The 13,389-nt window shown below is 38.9% G+C and overlaps 1 protein-coding gene across 1 annotated transcript in view; it reads right to left on the bottom strand.

The window, feature by feature from the left end:
- Positions 1–1,373: 1,373 nt before the first annotated feature.
- LOC106878158 (mRNA (2'-O-methyladenosine-N(6)-)-methyltransferase) overlaps positions 1,374–13,389 on the bottom strand; it is a 38,329-nt gene continuing 26,313 nt past the window's right edge. The window contains exons 13-14 of the mRNA XM_089346069.1: positions 12,889–12,963; positions 1,374–11,004 (exon numbers count right to left, since the gene is read on the bottom strand). Of these exons, the coding sequence (XP_089202195.1) occupies positions 10,866–11,004; positions 12,889–12,963 (214 nt within the window). The 3' untranslated portion in view covers positions 1,374–10,865. The remainder of the gene's footprint in view (positions 11,005–12,888; positions 12,964–13,389) is intronic.

Below are 13,389 nucleotides of genomic sequence, written 5' to 3'. Positions count from 1 at the left end.
CAACACTACCACCACCAACAACAACAACAACTACAACAAATACAATTTTTAAGTGTTTCTGTTCAATTTACTTTCTATTTCGTCTCCCTTTTCCGCCATCTTGTCGATTTAAAAGCTAAAGTGAAAGAAACACAACGGATAACAAACTCTAAAACCTGCAACAACTAAATTAAGCGTTTCTAGATTTTTTTCCTTTCTATTTTCCCCTCCATTTTATAGTTTTTTCAAATTATTTTTATATTAAATTCCACCCCACAAAACGGACAATTCCAAATCTAACAACAACAATACAATGAAGTTCAAGTACGTCTCCGTCCGCCATTTTTTCCATCATCTCAGATAATGTTTTTGGATGATTTTTGAACAGATATTTTTCAATATTATACCCCAAAAATCCAAACTTCAAATTTATAAAAACAAAATATATATCATTTCAAGCATTTTCCCTCCAATTTTCTTTTATTGATTCATTATATTTCGTCGGCATTTTAGTTTATATTTCATTTTTATCTTCTTTCTACTTGGTTCTCCTGTATTTTTGAAAGCTTCATCAATTCTTCTGTCCTTCTTCTTCTTCATGCATTATTCTTCTCAAGGTAACTTCTTCAGTAATTGTGGACGAGATCATTTAGAAAAATCGGGAGGTGGATGCAGACACACTCCCACACCACCACCACATATATGTAGATGTATATATGCACTCATGTTTCTGAATGTGCATGCTCATACATTTACGTATGTATGTGTGCGTGTGTTGTGTATGTATGTAAATATATTTATACATACATACACACACATACATTGTTATATACACATACTTGTTATATATATATATAGATATATATACATACACGAGGGTGCACTGAAAAGCTCCTAATTTTGGGTAAAAGAAAATACAGGGGGATTAGTTAATCATGATTTTATTCAACATCATATTCCCCTCCCAAATTCACACACATATGGCAGCCGTCCTTCAGCTTTTCTAAGCCCTGTAAAAGAACTCAGAAGGTTGGGCCTCTCCAACCAGGCCCTTCACAATACCCTTAAAGCCAGGAACTTTTCAGCGCCCCATCGTATATATGTTAACATTAACTATATATATATATATATATATATATATATATATATATATATATGATGGACTTCTTTCAGCTTTCGTCTACCAAATCCACTCGCAAGGTTTTGGTCGGGCCGAAGCCATAGTAGGTGCTACGCAGTGGGACTGAACCTGGAAGCATAAGGTCAGAAAGCAAGCTTCTTACCACACAGCCACGCCTGCACCTACCACGATTTTTACATCACATGACCTCTACATAAAAAAAAAACACAGACCAATCAAAATGTAAGAAAGCAGGAAAAAAAAAAACAATGGATTCCATGTAATTTTCTTTATTTCAATCCTATTTGATGTATATCAGTGTGAAAAAAACGATATCGAGATATCAATGGAGATAGTGTCGAATTGAGGGGCGGGGAGCGGGCGGAGGAGGAGGAAGATATGAGGATGAGAACAACATGGGGACATCATTATTAAACAAGGGGGAGGGGTAGGATATTGGAAGGTACGAAGAGAGGATGGTGAGTAGAAATCAGGAGTAAGATAAATATTAGATCATTTGGCAGATGTAAAAAGGGAAAAGGGTGGGGGGTACGCTGAAGGAAGATTTGGGTATCAATAGAGGAAGGTTGAGATGAGATAAAAAGGTATGAAGGTTGGTTTGGGAGAGGAGAAAGGGAGGAAAAGGGATGCATTGGAGTGGAAAAGGAAGGACAGGGAGAAAGAAAGAGATCTTTGTTATATTGTAATGGCGACAAGGTGATGAGATGCGAAGATAAGGATGGGGATTCTCAGAGAATGAAGCAATTGAGAATAAGGGTTTTGTAAAGGGATGTAGATGACTGCAGAAAGGGAGAACACTCGACGGGTTTTGGATTAACCTAAGGACGTTACAAGAAAACCGGATACATCTAGCCTTGTTTGTTACTAATTCACTGCTCAATGATCCGGGATCACACAATATGGTCGATTGTGAACCATATTGTTACGCTTATCACGGATTGATCTGTAATAATACGCATCGGCGATCAGTTGAAGATTCTGCTTCTACTACAAAAACGTGCCCCACCCACAATACACTGGCTGTTGCTGGCGTTTACACAAGCGTGCATGAACATGTGAAGGCAGGTGGCTTAGTGGTTCGGGCATTCGGCTCACGATCATAAGGTTGTGAGTTCAATTCCCGGTAACGTGTTGTCTCCTTAAGCAAGACACTTTATTCCACGTTGCTCCAGTCTGCTCAGCTGGCAGAAATGAGTTGTACCAGTAATTCAAGAGGGACCATGTTACATTCTGTGTCGTGCCGAATCTCACTGAGAACTCCGTTAGATACAGGCGTGTCTGTGGAGTACTTAGCCGCTTCCACGTTAAATTCACGAGCAGGCCGTTCCGTTGAACAGATCAACTGGAACCCTAGCTGTTGTAATCGACAGAGTCCCAGTTTTTATATCAACATGGAACTGGTGAACTAAAAGACAAAAAAAAAAGACACGAGGATGTGGGGTGAGGATATGAGAATAAGCGGACATCGGATTAAGGGATTATGAAGAACAGGAAGATGCTATAACAGAGTATTTTAACAGTGGGAGAAGGGAAAGAGGAAGAGGTGGTAATGGTAATCAGTCAGCGACACACAGACAAGTGTGTCAAGAAGGAAATAGTAGGATGTAATTTGTTTTTTAGAGTAATAATAATATTCCTTTTGATAGTAGGTAGAAGGCCTGAAATTTCGACCCCAGTATTCAACTGGTACTTATTTTATTGACCCCGAAAAGATGAAAGGTCAAGTCGACCTCGGCCAAATTTGAACCCAGAATGTAAAGGCGGACGACATGCTGCTAAGCATTTTGTCCGGAATGCTTAACGATTGTATTTGCTCACCGCTTTGAGCCGGGGTGGGGGGGAGAAATGATGAGAGGAAGGAGAGAAAGGGAAGAGGGGTGAAAGGCGGAGGAAAGGAGGGAATGGGGAAGAGAAGGATGGGAGAACAAGAGCGAGAGAGAGAGAGGAAGGATTTCAAAGGGAAGCAAAACGGGTGTCGTCGCCATCCAAGCAGAGAAGTCGAAGAGAAATGATGATGAACCATCATAGAAAAAAGGAGAGAGAGATAGAGAATGAGAAAGAAGGGAAAATGTATAGATGAAGGACCCTAAAAACCCTTTAAACAGAGCAGCAACCTCATTGCTCAGATGTAATATCATCGAAAATAATTAGAGAAAAAAGAAATTGGGATATAAGGGGGTGTTCAAGGTGGGGATGGGCGGGGGGGGGGGGGGGGGGGTTATATATATATACATATATATATAACAGAGTATTAGAGTGTCTGTGGCGGTGAGAGAGGAGAGAATGTCTTACCAGTAAGGTGAGGAGGCAGGGGGTAGGATACGCAGAAAACTGCAGGTGTATGTTTATGCATGTGTATATATGCGTGTGTGTGTGTGTATATATATATATATATATATATATATATATATACATACATACATTTATATATGTGTATGTATCTATGTACACGTGTATATATGTACATGTATATATATATACCTATGTATATGTATGTATGTCTGTATGTATACATATATACGTGTTTAATCAAAGATCTCGTCATGCAGAAACAAATTTACTATACATTATCTACAATTGAAAGGTGGGGGGGGGGGTGAGTTAGTGAGTGGATGGGGGGGGGGTAGGATGAGGGGGTAGAAGCGGTGTTTCAGAGGCGATGGTGGTAGTGGTAGTAGTATTAGTAGTAGCAATAGTGGTTGATGATGATGATGATGATGGTGGTGGTGGCAGTCAGGTGATTGCGATAGTGATGGCGGTAGTGGTGGTGGAGGTGGTAGTGGTAGCATGGTTATGTGGTTGTGTAGGGGTGGACAGCATTGGTAAGAGCATAGTGGTGGTTGTGGCTAAGGTTTTGTCTATTGTTGTATATTCATTGAGAAAGGAAGAAGGGGAGAGAGGGAGATAGGGAGGGTGGTGGTGGTGGTGGAGCAGTTGGACATTTCTAAGGGACCGGTAATAGCGGTGTAGGGGCAAAGAGATGAGAGGGGGTCGGCAGGGAAAGAACGTCAGTTTTCATCTACACTACACACACACACACACACAAACCACCTCCACCACCATTAAAAAGAAAAAAAATTCCACCCCACGCCAATTCTCCCAAATAGATCCTTACTATTAACAGAGGAGCAGAGAAAAAAAAAAAAAAAAAATTTCAGTCAAGATTTTTCCATGCAATTGGTTAGTAAAAACTCCCTATGAGAGAAGAGAATGTTCAAAAGCTTACAAAACATGAAAAAAAAAAACCTTTGTAAAGGCAAGGGAAATAACTCCGCTAAAGTCAATTTTAGATTTCAAACATTGCCAGCCACCCCAATAATCGCATTGGGTGTTTCTACGAAATAATTCCATAATTACAGATTTTTCTTTTCAACATATATTTGTGAGATTCTATATTAGGTGAACCAGATGTGTTATACCATGTATTGGGGTAATTGGGTATTTTTCAGCCATACACATACCTGCATTTCTGTGTGTACGCATATATGTGTGTATGTATGTATGTATATAGTGTATAAAAAGAGAAAGTTTCAAATATTGACACATGCCTAGCAATTTTCGGGTGAGGAGGAAAGTTGGTGACATCAACCTCTGCACTTGACTGCTACTATATTTTATAGATCCTGAAAGGATGGATGAAAACGGCAAAGTTGACCTCGGCACAATTTGAACTTTGAATGTAAAGACCTGGACGAAACGCTGCTAAGCATTTTGTCTGCCAGATTGCCATCTTTTATATATAAATGAGTTGGTCTGTTTGCCCAAAACATTGTCTGATATAGACAAATGTCTTTAATTTTATTTTGTGAAAGTCAAATCTCTTTGAAGATATGTTGTCAGCTGGCTTCTCTTTCCAAAATATTGAAATGCAAAGTAAAAGTGCAAAGCACTGACTTGTATTATTTCTCATAACTTGCCTTCTTTCAGCATTAAAATATAATTAAAAACATTCATTCATTCAGATATATATACATATATATATATTGTTGTTGTACTTGGGGATGGTCATGTTGCCAGTTTAGCCAATAAAAACACACGCACTGTATATTTGGTGTTAATTTGCTTCAGCTTTATATTACATTACATTACATTAATCCTATTTCGACCAGAGTTCTTTCATCACACTTCTGTGACCTCATCAGTGGTCCCTTTGCTTTCTTCTTTCTTATGTGTGTCCCACCTTGCTAACTATCAGCCATTTTGTATTTTGTGTTCCTATTGCATGCGCATCCCTCAATGTGTGTCTATGTTTTTGTAAGTGCACGTGTGTGTATGGGGAGTGCCAGTATTATCTATATCCTCTGTTAATATATGTTCGTTTATTTTGTAAACCGATAACAAAAAAAAAAAACAACAAAAAAAAGAAGTAGGTATAAACACATGAACAAATAAATAAATAAAAACAAAAACAAACGAACATGTATTAACAGAGGATATAGATAATACTGGCACTCCCCATACACACACATGCACTTACAAAAACATAGACACACATTGAGGGATGCGCATGCAATAGGAACACAAAATACAAAATGGCTGATAGTTAGCAAGGTGGGACACACATAAGAAAGAAGAAAGCAAAGGGACCACTGATGAGGTCACAGAAGTGTGACGAAAGAACTCTGGTCGAAATAGGATTAATGTAACGTAATGTAATATAAAGCTGAAGCAAATTAACACCAAATATACAGTGCGTGTGTTTTTATTGGCTAAACTGGCAACATGACCATCCCCAGGTGAGGGGATAAAAGAAAAGAAAGAGGCACTCAACATATTTAGAAGGATTTATGTATATTATTATTTAAAACTGATTCGGCCCCTTGTGGCTTAAAGTTTCCTATGCTTCTGGTAGTAATCTAGCTCATTGGGCTGAGTTAACTGGACCCAATGAGCCAGGTTTGTGTACGAATCCTATGAGACTATGACCGACACACACTTCTGCAGATTGTGTCTTTCCACTCATGCAATCCAAAGTAAACCACGCTTGCGGAAAGACCCTGAATGAAGGGGATTAGCAGTATATTGCGGGTTACATGTGTTGGTCATTTTAAGTAATAAAACATGCTACATAATTAACTGTTAAAATTAAAAGAAAAATTTGAAGATGTACAAGTCTGCATATTCTTTGTGATTATTTTGGATCTGCACTCCCAAAAATATTCATAATCCAGTAAAGTGAGCCTTAGAAGAATTACAGAGGGATTGCTCACCCGAAGTGATCCTTGGTGCTTCTTACTATTTGATGTGATTAGCTAGAACATGGATAGAATACCGGAGAGCTCTTACAGTTCCCACCTGAATAATTTAACCCTATACACTCACTGTGTGTGTGTATATGTTTAGAAATGTATACAAATATATATATTTAATTCTCAATTATACATGCCCTATTTTAATTAAGATTAAATTGCCCAGTTTACACAGAAAACCATTTCACCACTGATACACCCCTTACTTGGTATTCACAATCAAAAGAATCTAACAATAAAGTTGGAAGTGAAATGAGTGCATCTCAAGACACACAGGTCAAGCCATTGGCCACAATAGAAGAGGCCCTTAACCGAGGCCCTTACCTCTGTCCCAACACTAATATGTTTGAGGGTACACAAAGGGACTTAACTTTATCTCTAGACCATCATGTTTAAAAGGTATACAAAGGCCCTTACCTTTGTCACTACACCATCATATCTGAGGGACAGACAAGGACCCTACTACTGTCACTACCATAACATCGTAGAGGGTAAACTAAGAATGTTGTCTTCACTGACACCCCCACCCCCCGCAACCAAGACAGTGTCTGCTGCTAATAAATAGAGAGATGACGGGGATTTAGTTGGATAAGTGTAGAAAATGTTTGTGCATTTTGATTTTGCTATTAATCCAGATGTGTGTGCGTGAGGGCAGGGGTGACTGTGTGCACGCACGTATGTGCTCATGTATGGTGTGTGAGTGGAGCCATTATGGTGGTTAGCTGTACAAAATTTAAGACATGTTTCACAATCCAATGAGATTGAAGAGCCCAGTGGTGGTGGTGGTGGTGGTGATGGTGAAGGTCATGATGATTGTGGTATCGATATAACACGTGTGTGTATGTATGTATGCATATATATATATATGCATATATATATATATATATATATATATATATATATATATATACATATATACATATACATATACATAACATGTATGATAGTTTCATGATAGAAGCAAAAAATGAAATAGATTAGCATTTGTAAAGAGTATGAGAGCAGTGGACAATGATGATGATGATGATGGTGGTGGTGGTAATGATAAGGTAAGTTAACAGAGAGGGAGAGAGAGAGAGAGAGAGAATTGGATAGCAAGGCTGAGAGGAAGGTGGAGTGGCAGATAGGAGAGAGGAGAGCGAGAAGGGAAAGAGAAAAATCAAATTTCAATCGTTAAATAATTTATATACATTTTATATAAATGTGTGTGTGTGTGTGTGTGTGTATGTGTGTTTTGTGTTTTCATACACATATATGCACACATGTATATGACCATACATATAAATAGATGTGTGTATACATACATATATGTATTTGTATATATAAACATGTGGAGGCGCAAAGGCCCAGTGGTTAGGGCAGCGGACTCGCGGTCAGGGGATCACGGTTTTGATTCCCAGACCAGGCGTTGTGTGTGTTTATTGAGCGAGAACACCGAAAGCTCCACGAGGTTCCAGCAAGGGGTGGTGGTGACCCCTGTTGTACGCTTTCACTCCAACTTTCTCGCACTCGTTCTTCCTGTTTCTTGAGTAATGCTGCGATGGACTGGCATCCCGTCCAGCTGGGGGGGAACACATACGCCATAGAAACTGGGAAACCGGGCCCATGAGCCTGGCTAGTCTTTGAAAGGGCGCCTAAAAAAAAAAATATACAAACATGTATATATAGACACACACACACACACACACACGTGTGTGTTTATACATACATGCATATATGTGTGTACATGCATACACATGCACATATGTATGTATATATATATATATAGACAGTCATTCACATAACAACAACTGTAACAGTTGAGTCTCTTCTCATTTTATTGTTGTTACAATTGTATCTGTGACTGTTGTAGTAGTAGTAGTAGTAGTAGTAGTAGTAGTAGTACTGATAATATTGTTCAGGTGGTGGTGGTTTAAATGCTCTTGTGAATTCTTTTTAGCTGATTCTGTGGTGGTGGCCATAGTGCAAATATTACATTCTATAGTACAACATTTTCATTGTCTTCTGCTTGTTGTATATACACACATACATATGTATGTATATATGTATATATAGATTGTTTATAGTGGAATATAGATTTTTATATATTCAGAAACAGGAAGGAAGCAGGATGTGGATAAAAGTGATTTATTTAGCCCTTTCATCACATTTAGAGACTCCTCATGAATGAGTTACTCTAGAAGATTGAAACCTTTTATATATATATATTATGGGAGTTGCTTGAAAAAAAATCAGGAGTTTCAATTTGTTTTCAAGGGTTTTGAAAACTGTTTGCTTTGGGGAGTGGTTATTAGAAATGCTGTTTGCTCTTTTGATTTTTATCAACTAACATACAGTAATATATAAAAGGGATCGATTTCCTATGAGAAAGCATTCATGATAAATCTGTAACAGGGACGAAAGGGCTAAAGGTTTTATCCAAACCCCAACTCCTACCTTTTCCTTAGTGGGCACATGTGTGTGTGTTTGTGTGTGTATATATATATATATATATATATATATATATATATATATATTGATAGGAAGGACAACAAAAGAAAGAAAGAGACCTCGATATTATGTAAATAGAGAAATTTATCTGTAAAAATATGTGACAATTATTCGGTAGCCAGCTTCCAAATGTATATCTACAGACACATGCATCTGGATACGTGTGGTTGTGAAGGTGCATGGCCCAAATGGTTAGGCTGTTGCATTGACAATCAGGAGATCACGATTTCGATTCCCGGACTGGGTGGTGTGTTGACTTCTTCAGCAAAACACATCATCTCACATTGCTCTGTGATCCTTTTGATACGCCATGGCCAGATAACTGAAGAGATGGCAGCGTGGGTTTCTGCCCCGGCATCCGAAACTCAGAGTTTTATCATGGCTGCCGAATAATTGTCACATCTTTTTACATATATATATATGTATATATATATATATATACACATATATATATATATATATATACATATATATATATATATATATAAATAATACATATATATCCATGTATGTGTATAATTTATACACACATATACATATGCACATGCAAGCATATACACTCATTTATATACACACAGATATGTACATTTATGCATACATATATTTATAGTGGTCAGAAACTCTTAACAAGAGCTGAACTGCAGAAGCTTTTCGAAAGAGAACCCGGCCACCCCAGGAAAGTGTTTCAACCTTTAACTTCTGACATTCTCAGGGGGACAGACCACATCCAGGTCATGACTTCTGGGTCCCCATCTGTTGACGCTTTTTAACCTCTTAGATATTAGAGACCAGAACATTCAAACCACCTGGAGATGTTATCTTGTTGGAGTCTCCGCTTCGTGGGGAGTTAACTGGCTGCATGTGGTGCTAATGAAAGAGCAATAATCCTGAAATGTGTATATACACCCAATACTCTTTCCTTTTATCTTTACATAGATGCCTTCGTATATGAAGCATTGTGACTTGCAGTGTGGGCTGTGAACTGTATGGAAAATCCACAGAGATAAACTTAGAGGTGAGTCAAATAAGAAATAATGTTGGTTGCCACGGTAGCAGTGAAACATCAACGCCTCTACAACGACTCAGAGTTAGTTCTGTTAGCAGTAAAAATACAAAAATATTGCTTCCAAATGTATATCTACAGACCCATGCATCTGGATACGTGTGGTTGTGAAGGTGCATGGCCCAAATGGTTAGGCTGTCGCACTGACAATCAGGAGATCGCGATTTCGATTCCCGGACTGGGTGGTGTGTTGACTTCTTCAGCAAAACACATCATCTCACGTTGCTCTGTGATCGTTTTGACACCCCCTTGTGGGGCACACTTGTGCACCTTCACAGCCGAATGTTGATTCGGTTAAAGGGAAAGAACTTAAGTGCAACACAAACATTCGACATCCATAAACAAACCAAGGATGTGGTTGATCCACAAGAAACTGAAGAACATTCTCCCATTGCTAAACACACACACACACAGAGTCTGTGGTGGTGTTTTTACCCACACATCATTAAAATTATCAAATTAAAATTTTTAAAAAAAACATCTAGATTCTGATGTGGTGGTCACTGCAATTATTGCCTTTGTTTTTAGTTGACTTTGGGAGGGGGGTCCTAATTTTCTTATTTTCCTTCCTTGTAAGTCTGCATTCAAAATTTTTGTTCTTGGATTACAGATTTTTATATATATATATATATATATATATATATATATATATATATATATATATATACATACACATATATATATATAGAGAGAGAGAGAGAGTGATATACATATGCATATTATACATGTATGTGTGTGCTTGTGAGTATTATATATTTATATACATAAATCTATATATATATATAAATATATATCTATATATATATATATACATATATATATATATACCTACATACACAAACACACACGTACATTTATACATGTGTGTGTATATATAATAAAACCACATGACCACCAAACCACGTCATACCAAAATATGACCATCACCACTAAAAGGAGTCTCTTAAGTGGTGGCCGTCAAGCTGGCTGCCTGAATTAGCTCCTTGACTCTGTCAGGGGTTGGCCCCCACTGGCTGGCTCCCGCCTCGTTCTGCAGAAACACTACCATCGTCCCATGGGCTGCCTTCACATTGAGGTCTTCTCTGAAGGAGAAAGTAAAAAACAAATTGACATACATGAATGTGTGCGTGTGTGTGGTTCTGTGTGTATGTGTGTGTGTGTGTGTGTCTGTATTTTGTCCTGGGTGTGATTTTAAATTGTGTTTGGTAGTAGGGTCCTGGTTTGAAAGTTCAAGGGTTTTGAGAAGTGTGGGACCACTTCCTAGCCCCTTTTGTTTCCAGGTTACTCTGTTCTGCTATGGTTTAATTAGCAAACTAGGGCTCCCTTACCGATGAATATCAAGATTGGATTCTGTGGACTTTGCAGAAGAAACATTGAGGATTTAACAGGTAAGGCGTCTCGGTCGCTCACTGCCTCCATCTTCTCTATCCTCACCTTTGCTTGTCACTAGAACCAAGATAATCATGGACGTACGATCAATGATGTGCAACTCCACTGTTTAAAACAAAGTCACTGCACAAGTCATCAGTCATGTTTAAGGATGGCTAAATGGTCCTTGTCACCCTGATAAATATCATCCTCCTCATTTAACATCTGTTTTCCATGCTGGCATGCGTTAGAAGGTTTGACAGGAGCTGACCAGCTGAAGGGCTGTTCAGGCTCTCCAACATGGTTTCTATGGATGGATGCCCTTCCTAAATGCCAACCACTTCACAGAGTTTGCTGGGTGCTTTTTATGCTGCACTGGTATGGGGTGCTTTTTACATGGCGCCAACACCTCCGAGCCTGCGACACACATATGCAGATATCAATGTTTGCTTTTATGTAGAGTTATATAAAGAAAGAATTTTCCATTCAACTGAAGGACTGCTCAATACCGTTTGTAGAAGTGCATATTTGCTATACTTTTATACAAGAATAGTGTTGACAGTGACTTCAAAGTATTGGCCTGCTGTCAGGCAGCTTCAAAGTCACTCTCAACATTATTCTTGTACAAGAATTATCACCATCATCATCATCATCATCATCATTTAGCGTCTGTTGTCCATTCTGGCATGTGTCGGATGGTTTGACCAGGGCTGGAAAGCTGGAAGGCTGCACCAGACTCCAATCAGATTTGGAATGGATCATCATCATCATCCTCATCATCATGCTTTTGTGTGCTTGTGGCAGAGGTGCCACTTACATGATTACACATATATTTCTCAATAAAATCAAACATTTATTTATACATGTGTGTGTGTGTGTGTGTGTGTGTATTTTCCGTTGTATATACTCAATAATTTCATTTTGCCATGTTTGTTTTCATCATTGTCTTGTAAGTTCATTAGTTAATCCCAGTGGCTTCCCACCACGCAATTGAACAATATCAATGTTGAAGGCACAAAATTGTTTCGATCTTCTGGATGGTGACTGAGGAGGAATCAGCCACGAATTTTCCGTTTGTTGTGTTTCTGCTAAATTTCTGGAACATTATAGACACACATACACATACACGTTTCACGTAGTTCCGGTTCACTCAGCTGTAGAAATGAGTTGCAATGTCACTGGTGCCAAACTGCATCGGCCTTTGGCCTACCTTCGAATAATACTGGTGGACATGGAGAGGGAACATTGGTATGCATGGTTCATTGATGGTCTTCCATAAACAACCTTGCCCTGACTTGTGCCTCAGAGGGGAACTTTTTAGGTGCAACCCCATGGTCATTCATGACCGAAGGGGGTCTTTACTCTTTATATTTTATACATATATAAATATGTGTGTGTGTATGTGTGTGTATACATATACATGATGGAGACAGCAAGAGAAAAGAACGAAACAAACCTCTCTACAGACACAGCTACATAAAACACTCACACAGCCATGCCTCTACACAGTGACACATCTTTCCATACCACACACAGCTCGCTCGCTCTCCCGCTTTCTCTCTCCACACCAAATGAAATGAATGAAAGAGACCACTTACTTAGAGCACTTGTGCTGGAAGCCATGTCTGTACTCATGTTGCTTGGCAACTAACACTACCGACTTCTGCTTGAACCTGTGGAGAAGAGTGTAACAGAGAGCATGAGAGAAGAATAGCAGCATGAGTGGAGGGAGAGTGGCAGCATGAGTGGAGGGAAAAAGGCAGCATGAGCAGAGGTGAGAGTGGCAGCATGAGTGGAGGTGAGAGTAGTAGCATGAGTGGAGGTGAAATTAGAGATGTGAAAAAAGTAGACATGTAAGTAGAGTGAATGCCTGAGTGGAGACATGAGATGAGCAGTGGTTTGAGTGGCAGCATAAGTGCAGGCCCAACCTGTCTCAGCTGCACTCAAGAGGGTCTTAATCCAACTAGTTTTACTTTATATCAAAAAGATTAACTTTCTGTCCAAGCTGCCCCCTATTGTGGCCCCTTATTAAGGGTTTGCTTCACTCCCAGAACACGAATATCCCAATTCTTCTGTATTCCCTTTAATATGAGTTGACC

The sequence above is a fragment of the Octopus bimaculoides genome, chromosome 30 (assembly GCF_046866305.1).
Source record: "Octopus bimaculoides isolate indiv1 chromosome 30, ASM4686630v1, whole genome shotgun sequence".
Lineage (NCBI taxonomy): Eukaryota > Metazoa > Mollusca > Cephalopoda > Octopoda > Octopodidae > Octopus > Octopus bimaculoides.
This window is presented reverse-complemented; position numbering and strand designations above follow the sequence as displayed.